The following is a 19,769-nucleotide window of genomic DNA, read 5'->3' as shown; positions in this document are numbered from 1 at the left end:
GGAAAAACTAGAATAAACAAAGAACAGAATGGCAGGCAAAGAGACAACCATTACATTCATCAACTCACAAAGAAGTAAAGAAACACTAGAGTGATATATATACACTCACCTAAAGGATTATTAGGAACACCTGTTCAATTTCTCATTAATGCAATTATCTAATCAACCAATCACATGGCAGTTGCTTCAATGTATTTAGGGGTGTGGTCCTGGTCAAGAGAATCTCCTGAACTCCAAACTGAATGTCAGAATGGGAAAGAAAGGTGATTTAAGCAATTTTGAGCGTGGCATGGTTGTTGGTGCCAGACGGGCCGGTCTGAGTATTTCACAATCTGCTCAGTTACTGGGATTTTCACGCACAACCATTTCTAGGGTTTACAAAGAATGGTGTGAAAAGGGAAAAACATCCAGTATGCGGCAGTCCTGTGGGCGAAAATGCCTTGTTGATGCTAGAGGTCAGAGGAGAATGGGCCGACTGATTCAAGCTGATAGAAGAGCAACTTTGACTGAAATAACCACTCGTTACAACCGAGGTATGCAGCAAAGCATTTGTGAACACACAACACGCACAACCTTGAGGCGGATGGGCTACAACAGCAGAAGACCCCACCGGGTACCACTCATCTCCACTACAAATAGGAAAAAGAGGCTACAATTTGCACGAGCTCACCAAAATTGGACGGTTGAAGACTGGAAAAATGTTGCCTGGTCTGATGAGTCTCGATTTCTGTTGAGACATTCAGATGGTAGAGTCAGAATTTGGCGTAAACAGAATGAGAACATGGATCCATCATGCCTTGTTACCACTGTGCAGGCTGGTGGTGGTGGTGTAATGGTGTGGGGGATGTTTTCTTGGCACACTTTAGGCCCCTTAGTGCCAATTGGGCATCGTTTAAATGCCACGGCCTACCTGAGCATTGTTTCTGACCATGTCCATCCCTTTATGACCACCATGTACCCATCCTCTGATGGCTACTTCCAGCAGGATAATGCACCATGTTACAAAGCTCGAATCATTTCAAATTGGTTTCTTGAACATGACAATGAGTTCACTGTACTAAAATGGCCCCCACAGTCACCAGATCTCAACCCAATAGAGCATCTTTGGGATGTGGTGGAATGGGAGCTTCGTGCCCTGGATGTGCATCCCACAAATCTCCATCAACTGCAAGATGCTATCCTATCAATATGGGCCAACATTTCTAAAGAATGCTTTCAGCACCTTGTTGAATCAAAGCCACGTAGAATTAAGGCAGTTCTGAAGGAGAAAGGGGGTCAAACACAGAATGGGCCGACTGATTCAAGGGGGTCAAACACAGTATTAGTATGGTGTTCCTAATAATCCTTTAGGTGAGAGTATATATATGTGTGTGTTTGTGTGTGTGTGTGTGTACAGGAGGCTACCAAGATAAGATACAAACTGACTACAAACACCACGGGAGACAGCAAGTGACACAAAAGTCCAAGAAAAGGCACAGAGCACATGTAACAAAAACAAGAAAGAGCTGATTTGTGAGGAGAGCAATCACGTTTATTTTCTAAAACTAAAATAAAACTGAACAATACAAATATAAAATAAGTAAATAAAAAGTTAAATAAATAAATTACATTGACTTTTTAATTTAATTTTTTAATTTAAAGTCTTCTTGCACTGGATGTGCTGGTTTCAGCCTCATTTCCAACTGCGGTGATATAAAACACCTATGATTCACAAATACTTACTAAGGCGTTCGCATTCATGTAAAGTAGCCTTGTTGACAAGTTTGAGTGAGTAAGGGCAAAACGCACAAGATATAGTACTTTCAGTGTCCTGTAGTTGGCGATATCACATCTTTTGTAGCAGAAATAAACTGCTGCAGAAAAGCTAGGTATCATGCAAAATGTAATGTGTAACTGCAACACTCATTTCAAATGTAGTGGAGTAAACAGAACAGATACTCATTCAAAAATGTAGTGAAGTAGACAGTAAAAGCTGTTAATATCTTTGATACTCAGTACAACTACAAATTATCCGAAAAGATACTCAAGTACAGTAATTAGTTACATTTATTCCAATTCTTTACACCTCTGTCTGTTTCACAAAGACACACACACACACACGTAAAACTATTAGTTCATTTTTTTAAATGGCACGCTAAACATTTCTTCTTACATTAAGCATGTGGGGTTACAATTGACTTTCAAAAAGTATTTTCCAGCTTGAAATGTAATGTCATTTACACATTTAACACAAATTATTAACAAACTGTTACCTGAAAATAAAAACAAATTCCATGGTTAACAATACATGTGTGTTTAGCAATTAAATGCATGACAATAAAAACAGCAGCTCATGACACTGAAAAAACTAAAGAACACAAAAAGCTGAAAAGGGCCTACATAATTTAAATAATGAAAATTATTTATTGTGTGTGATCATTTAAATTGGAAGGTCATTTTGATTGTAATAATAAAAATAATTGCTGTGACGCTACATAAACTAAATGACTGAATTCTAATAACACAAACAGAGAAAAGCACAGAAACACATGGTCACTCAGCAGGACACACACACACACTGATCTTACTGTCTATATGAGGATTTATTACACACATTTATTCTAATTCATGTTATTTCACAAACAGAAGTTGAGCTGAAGTATTAATGTCATGAAGAGAAAAGAAGAGACTCTATAACATCTCACGGTTACTGATTTATAATGCAGCTCAAAGCAATGGGTAGAATCTCTTGTCAGTTTATTCTGATTAATCAACATAGTTTCACTGATGATCCAATAGAAACCCAAAACCCCGGACAGAGCAGCTGAGTGAATGTGGTCTGGACTGTGTGGATGAGGATCATTGTGTCAGAGACGCTGTAGAAGGACAGAGTTCCTGCACTGTGATCCACAAACACTCCTATTCTACTGCTGATGGACTCTACAGGGAGACGAGTCTCTATGTTATTGTGTTTGAATGAGTAACTGGAGGAAGAGCAGATAAAACTCCAGGACTGATCATTAGATCCAAACCAACATTCACTACCTCCTCCCTTCCTGCTGATGCTCTTATATGACACTGATATAAACACACCTTTATCTCCACTCCACTCAATCTCCCAGTAACAGCGTCCCCACACACTCTCTCTACACAACACCTGAGCAGAATACTCAAATCTGTCTGGATGATCAGGATACGACTGTTCTATATCAGTGTTGGTAATCACTCTGTTGCTCTCAGACAGAAGGAGGCGTTTATGTGCTGTGTTCAGATCCAGAGTGAGCTGATGGGAATCTGATGGAGATAAAAACACATCAGAATCAGGAATTATGAATCACATCAGAATCAGGAATTATGAATCTGTTTGAACTTTTCATGTAGCTGAACTCTTCTTGTTCAGTATGTCATCAGTGTCTCAGCACAGATGACCAGATATCCTGTTCAAATCATCATTTACATCATCAATTATTAAACTCTTCTTTCACCTTCTACAGGAAGAACGTGAACACACTCAGTGAGTTTTTCTGCTGGTTTTCTTACTGACTTACATTGTTGGAAGTCAATCCTGGTCCTGGGAACAATGTTGATTAATGTGACTGTGGAAATCAACAGACATGAACAGTGTGATTCTCATGATTCTGCATCCATTCCTAAGGCATTTCTAATATGATGTTCTCCATGATATGAGATGATGATGGACTCGTTTCTGAGAGAAGACGAATCTCCAGGACTTTACCTCTGGCTGAGATCTTCTTGAGATCCTCTTTGCAGAAATCCTCCAGTTTATCTCTCAGCTGATGAACAGATTCTCTCAGGCCATCAGAAGAAAAGAGAAAACTGAAATGACCCTCATTTACGTCTGTAGATTCAGGAGGTGCTGAGAGAGACTGGAAACTCTACAGATAACAGAAATCAAAACTCATCAGCTCCGCACTTTTATTGTCTCTTCAGCCATTTCTTTTTTCAAATGAGTGAGAGAGATGTGGCTGCGCAACTGAACAAACACAAGCACATGGGATAAAATAAATTATTCTAGACCAGAGTTTTAATGAAGGCTTCTATTAAACTACAGTATGGAATACTGAACGTAATGTATATTGGGGCAAATATTTTCTAGTAATTAGAGATGCACCAATTGCAATTTTCTTGGCCGATTCTGCTTTTTTTGTAAGTGTGACCTGCATACCTCCTGTGTGGCTTTGATTGGAACTATTTTATTTGGTGCACTCTAAAAAAATGGGGTGTAAATACAACCCGAATTCTGGAAATGTAAGGATGTTTTTAAATTTGAATAAAATGAAAACTAAAAAACTTTCAAATCACATGAACCAAGATTTTATTCTCAATAGAACATAGAGAACATAAAAAAAGTTTAAACGAAAAATTTTTACACATTTATCCACTAAATGAGCTCATTTGAAATTTGATGCCCGCTACAGGTCTCAAAAAAGTTGGCACGGGGGCAACAAAGGACATTTTGAAAAAATTCAGCTGGGAGAACATTTAGCAACTAATTAAGTTAATTGACATCAGGTCTGTAACATGACAAGAGGCAGACTCTCTCAGAAGTAAAGATGGGCAGAGGCTCTCCAATCTGTGAAAGAGTGTGGAAAACTTAAAAAAAAAACGTTCCTCGATGTTAAATTGCAAAGGCTTTGCAAATCTTATTATCTACACTGCGTAACATCATCCAAAGATTCAGAGAAACTAGAGAAATCTCTGTGTGAAAGGGACAAGGCCGAGGACCTTTGTTGGATGCCCGTGGTCTTCGGGCCCTAAGAAGACACTGCATCACTCATCGACATGATTCTGTCATTGACATTACTAAATGGGCCCAGGAATATTTCCAGAAAACACTGTTGGTAAACACAATCCGCCGTGCCATCTGCAGATGCCAACTAAAGCTCTATCATGCAAAATGGAAGCCATATGTGAACATGGTCAAGAAGTGCCGTCATGTCCTGTGGGCCAAGGCTCATTTAAAATGGACTGTTTCAAAGTGAAAGTGTTCTATGGTCAGACGAGTCCAAATTTGACATTCTTGTTGGAAATCACGGACGCCAGGAGGGAGACCTTCCAGCATGTTATTAGCGTTCAGTTCAGAAGCCAGCATCTCTGATGGTATGGGGGTGCATAAGTGCAATGGTATGGGCAGGTTGCATGTTATGGAAGGCACTATGAATGCTGAAAGGTATATAAAGGTTTTAGAGCAACATATACTCCCCTCCAGATGACGTGTATTTCAGCAGGAAATGCAAAACCACATACTGCAGATATTACAACAGCATGGCTTCGTAGTAGAAGAGTCCGGGTGCTGAATTGGCCTGCCTGCAGTCCAGATCTTTCAACTATAGAGAACATTTGGTGCATCATTAAATGAAAAATAAGTCAAAGATGACCACAAATTCTTCAGCAGCTGGAAACCTATATCAAGAATGGGACCATATTCCAACACCAAAACTCCAGAAACTCATAACCTCGATACCCAGATGTCTTCAAACTGTTTTGAAAAGAAGAGGAGATGCTACATCATGGTAAACATGCCCCCGTCCCAATTATTTTGAGACCTGTAGCAGGCATCAAATTTGAAATGAGCTCATTTTGTGCATAAAATTGTACAATTTCTCAGTTTAAACTTTTGTTATCTATGTCCTATTGTGAATAAAATATCGGCTCATGTCATTTGAAATTCTTTTTTAGTTTTCATTTTATTCAAATTTTAAAAAACGTCCCAACATTTCCGGAATTTGTACAACCCAGTGCTGGGTAAAATATGGACAAACCCAAAGATTGGGTTGTTTTGACCCAGCGGTTGGGTTAAACATTTAATCCAACCGTTGGTTGAAAACAACCCAGTCGCTGGGTTTGTCCATATTTTACCCAGCACTGGATTGTATATAATCCAGCATTTTTTAGAGTGTGAAATTGAGCAAAACCACTCACTTAATTTAACTTTTATTGAAGTACTATTTATTTATTTATTTTACAACAGTATGCGTCTATAACTTTCTGTGTGTCATTTGTTTGGATTTCTGCATGAGTCTCTCTCACACACTCATTTAGGCTGCACGAGCCTCATCTGGCACAGCATAATACATTCAATACAGTCACCATTTACACTGAATGCAATAAAATCACAATTATTCTCACGTGAAAATGGCCAAGTTTTGGTGGCCAAGTTTTAGTGCTTCCCTAGTTATTTTTTGTTATTGAAATAAAATTCTCTCTCACTAGCCCCTTAAAAAATCTACTTTGTCCCAGACAAACGTTAATTGAGCCCTGTGGTTCCCCAATGGTTTACTTTGGCCCTACACGCATTACAAATTGCAAACTTTTTCTCTTGTTCACTGTGGTGGCCAGAAAGAGGTATGGTTCCCCACAAAGCAGCCTGAACACCTTCAGCACCATGGAGAGCCCCATCAGAGGAAGCAACAAGGGATGGACCACCCAGTAAGAGAGTTCAGGACCAGGGATAGCTCCAACACAGGTGTTCACCTTTTCTCCTCTAACAGCGAGCCTCAGCTGCAGGCTGTTAGGGACAATCATCAACCACCACATAAAAGGGAACAGAGAGGCCGCAGTACTCTCTCAGTCGTGGAGATGAGCAGATGCTGAATGCTAGACCACCCTAAACTGAGACAGAACAAGTTCTTGAGGGCAGAGGCTCCGAGGGATCGGGAGTAGCCTGAACATCTTTGACTAGCCCTCCATCTCTTCTGTCTTCCCTTCAGAGAGATTGATCTGCTGCCCCAGAGCCAACCCCAGAAGGAAGAAAGACTTTAGTTAGGGTTTTCCCCCACCCCTTCTCCCTCACCTTATTGTGAAATAAAGATAATTGAGTTCTGTTCCACCAAATACCTGCCTGGTGCATTGTCTATGTGGATAACTTGAGCTGATCTCACCAAATCTTGTGTTCAAGGGCTTACATCACTCACAGTGAAGAACTTCCACACTGACGACTTGTTTACATGCGGATATAAATGTGATCTCAAAAAGGACTGACTCCAAATCTGCAGACTATAGCCTCGGTTATAGTCCAGTCCGGATGTGTACACGGACAGCTGCAGACAGCACAGATGCAGACTACTTGTATTTATACTACTGAAAGTGTATGGTTTTCATCCACACATTTGCAGTAGATCGGCTTAAAAAATAAATGAACATGTAAACAAACAATTGCCCAAACAACTAGGCAATTTCCCTCCATGAATTATTGCACATCTGGCTGTCTATGGTTTATTCTTCACACAACTTCTCTTCAAATTTGACGTTCATATTGTTTTTTCCAGAGCATGCACAGTTGGTGCTTTTGCAGCCTACTGACAAAACATGTGAGGCATACGGATGTCTGCAAAGAGCCTTCCTGTACACCCTCCAATGACGAATTTTACATCAAGCGGATCCTAGCAGACCCTTGCACACCATGAATTATTGCAAATTATAATACAGGCTTAATTGACTGGCCGGTCACCAGTCTGGGCTGATCATGCAGAAATTTGGGCCGGTTGAGCGGTTCATCTCTACTAGCAATGTTATAATACCTGATTTCACTAGTAACCTAGAATAGAATTTAAAAATCAGAATGAGAATGAGCTTTATTGCCAGATATGTTTGCACATACGAGGCATTTGTTTTAGTGACAGTAGCTCCACAGTGCGACAGAATGACAGCAACAGGACAGGAAACAGATAATAAAAAATAAAAATAATGTACAAATATACAAAAATGGACAATGTGCCAAATAGTACAAACACAATATACAAAATGGGCAATTCTGTATGTACAGGTATGTTAGGTGCAAATTTGAAATGTAATAAGTATGTGTGTAAAATAAAAATAAAAAGGTATGATAGTGTTGTGTGTTTCATGTTTATTGCTAAGAGTTCAAGTGTTCATGAGACGGATTGCCTGAGGGAAGAAACTGTTTCTGGTCGTTCTGGTGCACAGAGCTCTGTAGCGTCGACCAGACGGCAATAGTTTAAAGAGGGATTGTGCTGGATGTGAAGGTTCCAGAGTGATTTTACCAGCCTTTTGCTCACTCTGGATAAGTACAGTTCTTGGAGAGTGGGAAGGGTTGTACCAATGATTCTCTCAGCAGTCGGGAGTACCCTCCGTAGTCTTCTGAGGTCAGATTTGGTAGCTGAGCTGAACCAGACATTTATTGAAGTGCAGAGGATCGATTCAATGATGGCAGAGTAGAACTGTTTCAGCAAGTCCTGTGGCAGGTTTAACTTCCTCTGACGAAGGAGGTACAACCTCTGCTGGGCCTTTTTCACAATAGAGTCAGTGTGAATGTCCCACTTCAGGTCCTGAGAACTAGTGGTGCCCAGGAACCTGAATGACTCCACCGCAGTCACAGTGCTGTTCATGATGGTGAGTGGGGGGAGTTCAGGGGGGTTTCTCCTGAAGTCCATAATCATCTCCACAGTTTTGAGCGTGTTGAGCTCCAGGTTGTTAAGACTGCACCAGACAGCCAGCTCCTTAACCTCCTGTCTGTAAGCAGACTCGTCACCGTCCTGAATGAGGCCGATCAGTGTGGTGTCGTCTGCAAATTTCAGGAGCTTGACAGAGGGGTCTTTAGAGGTGCAGTCGTTCGTGCAGAGGGAGAAGAGCAGTGGGGAGAGAACGCAGCCCAGAGGAGCTCCAGTGCTGATGGTGTGGGTGCTGGATGTGTATTTTCCCAGCCTCACTAGCTGCTGCCTGTCTGTCAGGAAGCTGTTGATCCAATGACAGACGGAGGTGGGCACGGAAAGCTGAGTTAGTTTGGGCAGGAGGAGGTCTGGAATGATAGTGTTAAAGGCCGAGCTGAAGTCCACAAACAGGATCCTCAAATAAGTCCCTGGTCTGTCCAGGTGTTGCAGTGTATAATGCAGTCCCATGTTGACTGCATCATCCACAGACCTGTTTGCTCTGTAGGTAAACTGCAGGGGTCCAGTAAGGGTCCAGTGATATTCTTCAGAAAAGCCAAAACCAGTTTTTCAAATGACTTCATGACTACAGATGTGAGAGCCACAGGTCTGTAGTCGTTAAGTCCTGTTATCTTGAGTTTCTTTGGGACGGGGATGATGGTGGAGCGTTTGAAGCATGAGGGGACTTCGCACAGCTCCAGTGATCTGTTGAAGATTTGTGTGAAGATGCGGGCCAGCTGGTCAGCACAGGATTTCAGACAGGCTGGTGTCACACCATCTGGGCCTGGTGCCTTCCTTCTCTTGTTCTTTTTGAAGACCTGGCGCACATCATCTTCACTTATCTGCAGTTCATGTGTGCGGGAGAGGGGGGTTGCAGGAGGTGTGAATGGTGTTTTTCAAACCTACAATAGAACTCATTAAGATCGTCTGCCAGTTGTTGATTCTCCACAGTGCTGGGGGATGGTGTCTTGTAATTGGTGATGTCTTTCAGACCTTTCCACACTGAAGCCGTGTCACTGGAAGATAATTGGATCCTTAACTTATCGGAATAATTCCTCTTTGCCACTCTGATCTCCTTTTCCAGTGTGTATTTGGTCTGTTTATACAAGACTCTGTCCCCATCCCTGTAAGCATCTTCTTTGGCCTGACGGAGATGTCTGAGTTTTGCAGTGAACCACGGTTTGTCGTTGTTATAAGTTAGATGAGTCCTGGTAGGAATGCACATATCCTCACAGAAACTGATATATGATGTTACAGTCTCTGTGAGCTCGTCCAGATCATCAGCAGCTTCAAAAACACTCAAATCAGTAAGGTCGAGACAGGCTTGTAAAACCCGCTCCGTCTCATTAATCCATCTCTTTACAGTCCTTAATACAGGCTTAACAGATTTAAGTTTCTGCCTGTAGTTTGGAATAAGATGAACCAAACAGTGATCAGTCCTAAAGCTGCTTGTGGAACAGAGTGATATGCGTCCTTTATCACTGTGTAACAGTGGTCCAATATATTACTGTCTCTGGTGGGACATGTAACATGCTGTCTGTAATTTGGCAGTTCACGGGAGAGATTTGCTTTATTAAAGTCCCCGAGAATGATTAAAACAGAGTTTGGGTGTCGTTGCTCACTCTCTGTGATCATATCAGCGAGTTTCTGTAAAGCTGTGCTCACGTGCGCTTGCGGTGGAATGTAGACACTCACGAGAATGAACGAGCAGAACTCCCGCAGCGAATAGAATGGCTTGCAGTTAATGAAGAGCGTTTCTAGATCTGAACAGCACATCTTCTTTAACAATATTACATCTGTACACCACCTCTCATTGATGTAAAAGCATGTCCCGCCGCCACGCGATTTCCCCGTTGATTCCGCATCGCAATCTACTCTGATCAGCTGGAAATTAGGTAGATGTAAGGCGCTGTCTGGAATGGTGACGTTCAGCCAGGTTTCCGTGAAACACAGAGCAGCAGAGTTTGAAAAGTCCTTGTTAAACCGGGAAAGCAGAAGGAGTTCGTCCGTTTTGTTGGGTAGAGAGCGGAGATTCGCCAGATGGATGCTAGGCAACGGCATTTGAAATCCACGCTGTCTGATCTTCATGAGCGCGCCGGCTCTCTTCCTCCGTCTGCGCGTCCTAAAGCGTCTAAACAGCATTGCAGCTCCGCCGATACTATGTTCAGCAAAACATCCGAATAATCGAAAACCGGTTGGAGATTTTGTGGTGTGTTCTGCCGAATGTTCAGCAGTTCTTCCTTAGTGAAACTGATCGTGTTAGACAAACAAAAAACAGGAAAAACTAACAAAAACACTAAAACAACTGGAGAGCCAAGCACAATGGCTGCCATGCGCGGAGCCATCTTGTTTCATATATAAAAAGTACATTATTTTTCTGGAAATGCACTTTTTAAATGTTTCTATTGAATGCAGTCACTTATAACTACTATAAAAAGCAAAAACACTGTTACATAATAAACAATAGAATTGTTACATTACAAAAACATAAAATAATTTGATTACATACTGATTCAGTGACTGTGTGCAAACTGTTATGTCTAACTCAGTTCTGTATTTTCAGCAAAGCAGAATTATGAATATTTCTATGCTAGTGTGACCAATGACAAACACAATTTCAGTACTTATAAACAAAAGTATTTAAATGTAATCGTATTCTTACTGTCACTGCCTCTAATTACATAAAACATTTTTTTTGGTAGTTTTTCACTGCAAAACAACACAGAAAATCCTGTAAGTATTGCCACAATTTTTGAAAAAAGCTGCAACAAATTCAGTCATTTTAAGCCAAATATAAGTCCCTTAAATCATGGGCTGATTGCTAATGTATAGTCTCACTTCATGTTTGGGAACTTCATGATCAAATTAGTCAATGTGTTACAGGCAAATAAAAATCAGTTTTATTAGGTTTGAGGATCATTTGATCCAATTTAGAGGAGCGTTTCTCAGAATCAGTACTATTGAGTTCACTGATTTCACCATGACCTCATAAATTAGAAGGAAAAACTGAGGTAAAAGTTGAAATGTTGAAGTTTTGAACTGTTGGTGGTGCTAGTGGTGTTTGCCAGCTAAATACAGGTGCATCTCAATAAATTAGAATGTTGTGGAAAAGTTCATTTATTTCAGTAATTCAACTCAAATTGTGAAACTTGTGTATTAAATAAATTAAATGCACACAGACTGAAGTAGTTCAGTCTTTGGTTCTTTTAATTGTGATGATTTAGGCTCACATTTAACAAAAACCCACCAATTCACTATCTCAACAAATTAGAATACTTCATAAGACCAATAAAAAAAAAAATCATTTTTAGTGAATTGTTGGCCTTCTGGAAAGTATGTTAATTTACTGTATATGTACTCAATACTTGGTAGGGGCTCCTTTTGCTTTAATTACTGCCTCAATTCGGCATTGCATAGAGTTGATCAGGTTGTGGCACTGCTGAGGTAGTATGGAAGCCCAGGTTGCTTTGATAGCGGCCTTCAGGTCATCTGCATTGTTGGGTCTGGTGTCTCTCATCTTCCTCTTGACAATATTCTCTATTGGGTTCAGGTCAGGTGAGTTTGCTGGCCAATCAAGCACAGTAACACCATGGTCACTGAACCAGCTTTTGGTACCTTTGGCAGTGTGGGCAGGTGCCAAGTCCTGCTGGAAAATGAAATCAGCATCTCCATAAAGCTTGTCAGCAGAAGGAAGCATGAAGTGCTCTAAAACTTCCTGGTAGATGGCTGCGTTGACTGTGGACTTCAGAAAACACAGTGGACCAACACCAGCAGATGACATGGCAGCACAAATCATCACTGACTGTGGAAACTTCACACTGGACTTCAAGAAACATGGATTCTGTGCCTCTCCACTCTTCCTCCAGAGTCTGGGACCTTGATTTCCAAATGAAATGCAAAATTTACTTTCATCTGAAAAGAGGACTTTGGAGCACTGAGCAACAGTCCAGTTCTTTTTCTCCACAGCCCAGGTAAGACGCTTCTGACGTTGTCTCTGGTTCAGAAGTGGCTTGGTAGCCCTTTTCCTGAAGACGTCTGAGCATGGTGACTCTTGATGCACTGACTGTGTTTGAATCAGCTTTGCTTGACAGTATTCTCAAGCTTGCAGTCATCCCTGTTGCTTGTGCTCCTTTTCCTACCCACATTCTTCCTTCCAGTCAACTTTGCATTTAATATGCTTTGATACAGCACTCTGTAAACAGCCACACCTTTCAGTAATGACCCTCTGTGACTTACTCTCTTTGTGGAGGGCGTCAACATTCATCTTCTGGATCATTGTCAAGTCAGCAGTCTTCTCCATTATTGTGGTTTCAAAGAACAAGAGATACGCTGAATTTATACTGTAGGGATGGTCATTAATTGAAACTCAAATGTAAATATTCTAATATTTTGAGATACTGATTTTTGACTTTCATGAGCTGTAAGCTCTAATCATCAAAATTAAAACAAAAAAAAAAACTTTTGAAATGTCTTACTTTACATGCAATGAATCAAACATATATGAAAGTTTCACTTTTTGAAATAACTTACAAGAATAAATTAACTTTTTAACGACATTCTAATTTATTGAGATGCACTTGTATATCTTCCAGAGGAAAGAGAAATGATTCCTAAGACATTTCCAGAGCTGAAAGCCAATCGTAAGCGGCGTCTCTTTCAGAAGAAGATGATAAGATGAGAGTCTGAGTGATGATTATATAATAAGACACTCATGAAATGTTTCTCTATGAGTCTCCTGTCACAGCAGGATCTGCTCAAGTCCACTATGATCCTGTTCTTCTAGATCTGTGTTACCTGCAGGAACTGGATGTGATCCTGTGTGTGTGAAAGCTGCTCCAGCTCAGCGTCTCTCCTCCTCAGATCATTGATCTCCTGCTCCAGTCGCTCCAGTCGTCCTTCAGCTCGACTCACTGCTTGCTTTTCCTGATCTCTGATCAGCCGTATCAGCTCAGAGCGGCTTCTCTCAATGGAGCGGATGAGCTCAGTAAAGATCCTCTCACTGTCCTCCACTGCTGTCTGTACAGAGCGCTGTTAGGGCACACAGTGATTCAGGCTTCAGTGAGTCTGAACTGAGACGGAGACAAACTTCTCTTCTTCTCCAGACTCACCTTATGAGACTCCACAGCCTCTCTCAGCTGCTGGAGATCTTTCTCTCTCTGTTGGATTCTCTGCTGGAATGTCTTATGCATCTTCTTCAGCTGCTTCTGCACGATAAACAGATGATAGTGAATGTCACAGAAAACTATTGGCACTAAATCATCATGTGAACAGATTGATCCAGTAAAAGTTGAGCTAATAACTAATGGCTGTAGGTTCAAACTCCAGAAATGATTTTCATTTACAATCATCATATGTGAATTATCGTGAAGATTAAGGCTCGTTTCACACCCCATGCGTACATATAGTAAAAGTGAAACTAACACAGATGTAGAGCTTCACACTGACAGTGTTTCTGCTGTGTAATTAAGCTGTGACTGTACACTGAAAATAGACTATTGGATCACTGCAATAACTTGATAGCTAGTTTTAAATACCTGTTTCTCTGTCCTCTGTTCTGCAGCTGATACAATGTTGTGGTTTTTATGTTCATATTTTGTACACAGCACACAAATGCATTGTTTGTCAGTAATACAGTACATTTCCAGATGCTTCTCATGTTTCTGGCAGATCATCTCCTGCAGTCGTCCAGTGGCATCGGTCAAACTGTGTCTCTTTCCTTTAAACCAACTCTCATGTTGTTCAAGGTGATTCTGACAGTAAGAGTTCAGACACAACAGACATGACTTGGCAGCTTTGTATTTTCTTCCAACACAGACGTCACACTGCACATCTCCAGGTCCAGCGTAACAGTCAGCAGGACGTTTCCTCTTCTTCAGTTTCTCCACCAAGTCAGCCAGAATGGTGTTTCTAGCTAAAGCAGGTCTTGGACTGTAGGCCTGTCTGCACTGAGGACAGCTGTAGACTCTCATCTGATCCTCCTGATCCCAGAAGCCTGTAATACAGCTCTTACAGTAACTGTGTCCACACTGGATGGTCACTGGATCCTTCAGGAGATCCAGACACACTGAACACATGAGCTCATCCTGAGAAAATCTGGCTTCTGCCATTTTACTGCACACAACAGCTCAACTACACTTCAGTTTCTCTTTGCCTGAACTCAGGTGATTCCTGTTTCCTGGTTCTTTGTTTCAGTGACGTGCGTAAAACAGGTGTGTCTGTGAGTATGAAAAGCAGGTTCCTCATTCCTCCTTCTGTAGAGTTGCGCGCACACACACACACACACACACGGTTTCCATGATTTATGGGGTCATTCTATACAAACTGTCTCTTCTATCCCCTTACCCTAACCCTACCCATAAACCTACCCTTCACACAAAAGTTTCTGCAATTTTACATTTTCCAAAAACTTCATTCTGTATGATTTATAAGCTTGCTTTCTTATGGGGACCAAAAATGTCCTTACAAGGTCAAAAATGACTGGTAATACTATCCTTGTGGGGACATTTGGTCCCTGTAACATAGGGAATACCAAAACAAACATGCCAAATTAATTAATTAATTACAGACCAATCTCGAATCTCCCTTTTCTGCCAAAGAAACTAGGAAAGGTAGTATCATCACAAATATGTTCCTTAGAGAAAAATGGTATCTGTGAGGATTTCCAGTCAGGTTTTAGACCGGATAATAGTACTGAGACTGCACTCTTTAGAGTTACAAATGACCCGCTCTTATCATCCGATCGTGGTTGTATCTCTCTATTAGTGCTACTGGATCTTAGCGCCACATTTGACACTATCGACCACGACATTCTTTTGAATAGACTAGAAAATTGTGTTGGCATTAGAGGAAGTCTGAATGCAAAATTAAAATGTATTACCCAAATTTATTAGATATGTTTAACATGTCCAAGCAAAAACTGTAGCAAAATTATAATTTAAATGCTGTTTTTCCTAAATGCATTTAGACTTAGGGGATTGCACTTGGGATTGCATTTTCATCGTGAGACCGCGGGATAATTGTAGCAAAATGCAATGAGAGTTTCAAAATGCATTCTGAGCCAAAGGTGCAGCAAAAGGGTAGCAAAATGGTGATTTAAATGTCTTTTATTTTTCTTAAATGCATTGACACTAACATATATGACGTTTCAATTGCATTTTCATTAAATACCCCGCGATGAATCATTGTGGATTTGAAAATGCATTCCGAGCTGAGCATGCCCCCTAGCTGTCAATCATTACATCAAGGTGGGGCTCGGCAACAGGACACACAATAGGTCAATATTCACCATTAACCAAACGCTTTTCACCTGCTTGAACTTCTCTCACCATTTACACTCGGATTGATGCACATTAGCAAACAGACAATGCTATTCTACAATGCTATTACTACCTGACCTTATATTTCATTACTCTTTTATTTTTAATACGTAAAATAGTGCGTGTTCCGTGGCACCTCAACAGGGATGTACAGAAAGTTCCTCAATGCAGGGGCTTTGGGGGCTGGAGCCCCTGCCCTTTTTTCAAAATTATTCATAAGTGCCCCGCTCAGACAAATATCAATGATATTGTGATCAATAAAACAAAATGCATTTGAATTCTAATTAACATGACAATGTGTACAAAACGCTAATCACTCAAAATTCAGAAAATTCCTGTTTATTTTTACATATCTGTCCAATCTGAAGCATTGCTATGGGTTGCGTGCGTTTTGCTTCACTGACTGATATTCCAGTCGTTTCATTTTCCGCTCTTATTCATAAATCGGTAGAAATTGACATGGGACCAGACAAGCTTATTTGTGGTGTGATCTGTGTCTGCGGTTTGTCTCATTTTATAAATCAAATTACATCGCTGAGAAAATAGATGCTGAATGCCTACAAAAGCACTGCACAAAACGAAAGTCGCAAAATAATGGTAATTAGTAGGCTATTCAATTCACTTATATTTATGTATGATATCCTACACCGTTTACCATTTGATGAAACTCTCATAGTTAATGAAGCCCAAGTGCCACCTACAGGCCTGTTATGTGAAGTGTAGGCTGGCGAAATGGTGACGTGAAATGACTTTATTATATTACCATTTTTGATAATTATGCAGCATTATGAAAGTGTCTTATGCTAATCAAGCCTGCATTTATTTGATAAAAATACAGAAAACTGTAATATTATGAAATATTAAAATAAAAAATGTTTTTCTATTATAATATACTTTAAAATATCATTTATTTCTGTGATTCAAAGCTGAATTTTCAGCAACATTACTCCATTCTTCAATGGACGGTCCTTCAGAAATCATTAATATGCTGATTTAGTATCAACAGTTGTGCTGCTTAATTTTTTGCTTTTTATTTTTATTTTATTTATTTATTTTGGAACCTGTGATACTTTCTGGGGTTCATTGATAAATAAAATTAAAAAAGAACAGCATTTATTCAAAATAGAGATGTTTTCTAACAATATCGATCTTTACTATCACTGTTTCATGACTGGGGAAGTTGTGGCCTAATGGTTAGAGAGTCGGACTTGTAATCCAAAGGTTGCGGGTTTGAGTCTCGGGCCGGCAGGGATTGTAGATGGGGGGAGTGAATGTCTAGCGCTCTCTCCACCCTTAATAACCCTCCACCCTTGCCCTTGAGCAAGACACCGAACCCCCAACTGCTCCCCGGGCGCCGCAGCATAAATGCCCACTGCTCCGGGGGTGTGTTCACTGCTGTGTGTGTGCACTTTGGATGGGTTAAATGCAGAGCATTTCAAATTTATACAAATTCTTAGTATGGGTCACCATTCTGAGTATGGGTCACCATACTTGGCCGTGTTTCACTTTCTATCGATTTAATAAAATGAATAAAAACTAATTTCTTTAAAAAAAAAAAACTGACCGCAAGCTTGAACGGTATTGTATATTGTTACAAAAGTTATATTTTAAATAAAAGCTGTTCTTATTTAACTTTTTTTTCATCAAAGAATCCTGAAAAAAGTATGACTGGTTTCCAACATTGCTAATAAATCAGCATTGCATAAAATGTGTTTTAAAGTATATTAACATTTTGTGACTTATTGCAAAAATTTTAAATAGTAATGTAATAGTAATGTTTATGGATTAAAAATAAAAGAGTAATGAAATATAAGGTAAGGTAGTAATAGCATTGTAGAATAGCATTGTCTATTTGCTTATGTGCATCAATCCGAGTGTAAACCGTGAGAGAAGTTCAGGCAGGTGAAAAGCGTTTGGTTAATGGTGAATATTGACCTATTGTGTGTCCTGTTGCCAAGCCCCGCCTTGATGTAATGATTGCCAACTAGAGGGCGTGCTCGGCTTGGAATGCATTTTCAAATCCACAATGACTTAAACTATATTCATCGCGGGGTATTAAATGAAAATGCAATTGAAACGTCACATAGTCAGGTCCATAAATATTGGGACATCGACACAATTCTAACATTTTTGGCTCTATACACCACCACATTGGATTTCAAATGAAACAAAACAAGATGTGCTTTAACTGCAGACTGTCAGCTTTAATTTGAGGGTATTTACATCCAAATCAGGTGAACGGTGTAGGAATTACAACAGTTTGCATATGTGCCTCCCACTTGTTAAGGGACCAAAAGTAATGGGACAGATTAATAATAATAAATCAAACTTTTACTTTTTAATACTTGGTTGCAAATCCTTTGCAGTCAATTACAGCCTGAAGTCTGGAACGCATAGACATCACCAGACGCTGGGTTTCATCCCTGGTGATGCTCTGCCAGGCCTCTACTGCAACCGTCTTCAGTTCCTGCTTGCTCTTGGGGCATTTTCCCTTCAGTTTTGTCTTCAGCAAGTGAAATGCATGCTCAATCTGATTCAGGTTGACTTAGCCATTGCATAACAGTCCACTTCTTTGCCTTCAAAAACTCTTTGGTTGCTTTTGCAGTATGCTTTGGGTAATTGTCCATCTGCACTGTGAAGCGCCGTCCAGTGAGTTCTGAAGCATTTGGCTGAATATGAGCAGATAATATTGCCCGAAACACTTCAGAATTCATCCTGCTGCTTTTGTCAGCAGTCACATCATCAATAAATACAAGAGAACCAGTTCCATTGGCAGCCATACATGCCCACGCCATGACACTACCACCACCATGCTTCACTGATGAGGTGGTATGCTTAGGATCAGGAGCAGTTCCTTTCCTTCTCCATACTCTTCTCTTCCCATCACTCTGGTACAAGTTGATCTTGGTCTCATCTGTCCATAGGATGTTGTTCCAGAACTGTGAATGCTTTTTTAGATGTCGTTTGGCAAACTCTAATCTGGCCTTCCTGTTTTTGAGGCTCACCAATGGTTTACATCTTGTGGTGAACCCTCTGTATTCACTCTGGTGAAGTCTTCTCTTGATTGTTGACTTTGACACACATACACCTACCTCCTGGAGAGTGTTCTTGATCTGGCCAACTGTTGTGAAGGGTGTTTTCTTCCCCAGGGAAAGAATTCTTCGGTCATCCACCACAGTTGTTTTCCGTGGTCTTCCGGGTCTTTTGGTGTTGCTGAGCTCACCGGTGCGTTCCTTCTTTTTAAGAATGTTCCAAACAGTTGTTTTGGCCACGCCTAATGTTTTTGCTATCTCTCTGATGGGTTTGTTTTGTTTTTTCAGCCTAATGATGGCTTGCTTCACTGATAGTGACAGCTCTTTGGATCTCATCTTGACAGTTGACAGCAACAGATTCCAAATGCAAATAGCACACTTGAAATGAACTCTGGACCTTTTATCTGCTCATTGTAATTGGGATAATGAGGGAATAACACACACCTGGCCATGGAACAGCTGAGAAGCCAATTGTCCCATTACTTTTGGTCCCTTAACAAGTGGGAGGCACATATGCAAACTGCTGTAATTCCTACACCGTTCACCTGATTTGGATGTAAATATCATCAAATTAAAGCTGACAGTCTGCAGTTAAAGCACATCTTGTTCGTTTCATTTGAAATCCATTGTGGTGGTGTATAGAGCCAAAAATGTTAGAATTGTGTCGATGTCCCAATATTTATGGACCTGACTGTATCTGTAAGTGTCAATGAATTTAAGAAAAATAAAAGACATTTAAATCACATTTTGCTACCCTTTTGCTGCACCTTTGGCTCAGAATGCATTTTGAAACTCTCATTGAATTTTGCTACAATTATCCTGCGGTCTCACGATGAAAAAAATGCAATCCCAAATGTCCTGTCCCTGAGTCTAAATGCATTTAGGAAAAATAGCATTTAAATTATAATTTTGCTACAGTTTTTGCTTGGAAATGTTAAATATATCTAATAAATTTGGGTAATACATTTTAATTTTAATTTTGCAACTTATAAAGCTTTAAATATGTTTTTATTTGCATATTAAAACTAGTGTAG

The 19,769-nt window shown here is 40.3% G+C and overlaps 1 protein-coding gene across 1 annotated transcript; it reads right to left on the bottom strand.

Annotated features, from left to right (window-relative positions):
• Positions 1–1,512: 1,512 nt before the first annotated feature.
• LOC306882454 (E3 ubiquitin/ISG15 ligase TRIM25-like) lies at positions 1,513–14,550 on the bottom strand. The gene is made up of 6 exons (XM_079437076.1): positions 13,922–14,550; positions 13,496–13,591; positions 13,182–13,415; positions 3,716–3,875; positions 3,528–3,575; positions 1,513–3,273 (listed from the first exon to the last, which is right to left on the bottom strand). Exons 1-6 carry the CDS (start codon positions 14,492–14,494, stop codon positions 2,750–2,752), a joined length of 1,635 nt encoding a protein of 544 aa, XP_079293202.1. The 5' UTR covers positions 14,495–14,550; the 3' UTR covers positions 1,513–2,749.
• Between the last annotated feature and the right edge of the window lie 5,219 nt (positions 14,551–19,769).

This window comes from Barbus barbus (genome assembly GCF_936440315.1).
Source record: "Barbus barbus genome assembly, chromosome: 16".
NCBI classification, from domain to species: domain Eukaryota; kingdom Metazoa; phylum Chordata; class Actinopteri; order Cypriniformes; family Cyprinidae; genus Barbus; species Barbus barbus.
This window is presented reverse-complemented; position numbering and strand designations above follow the sequence as displayed.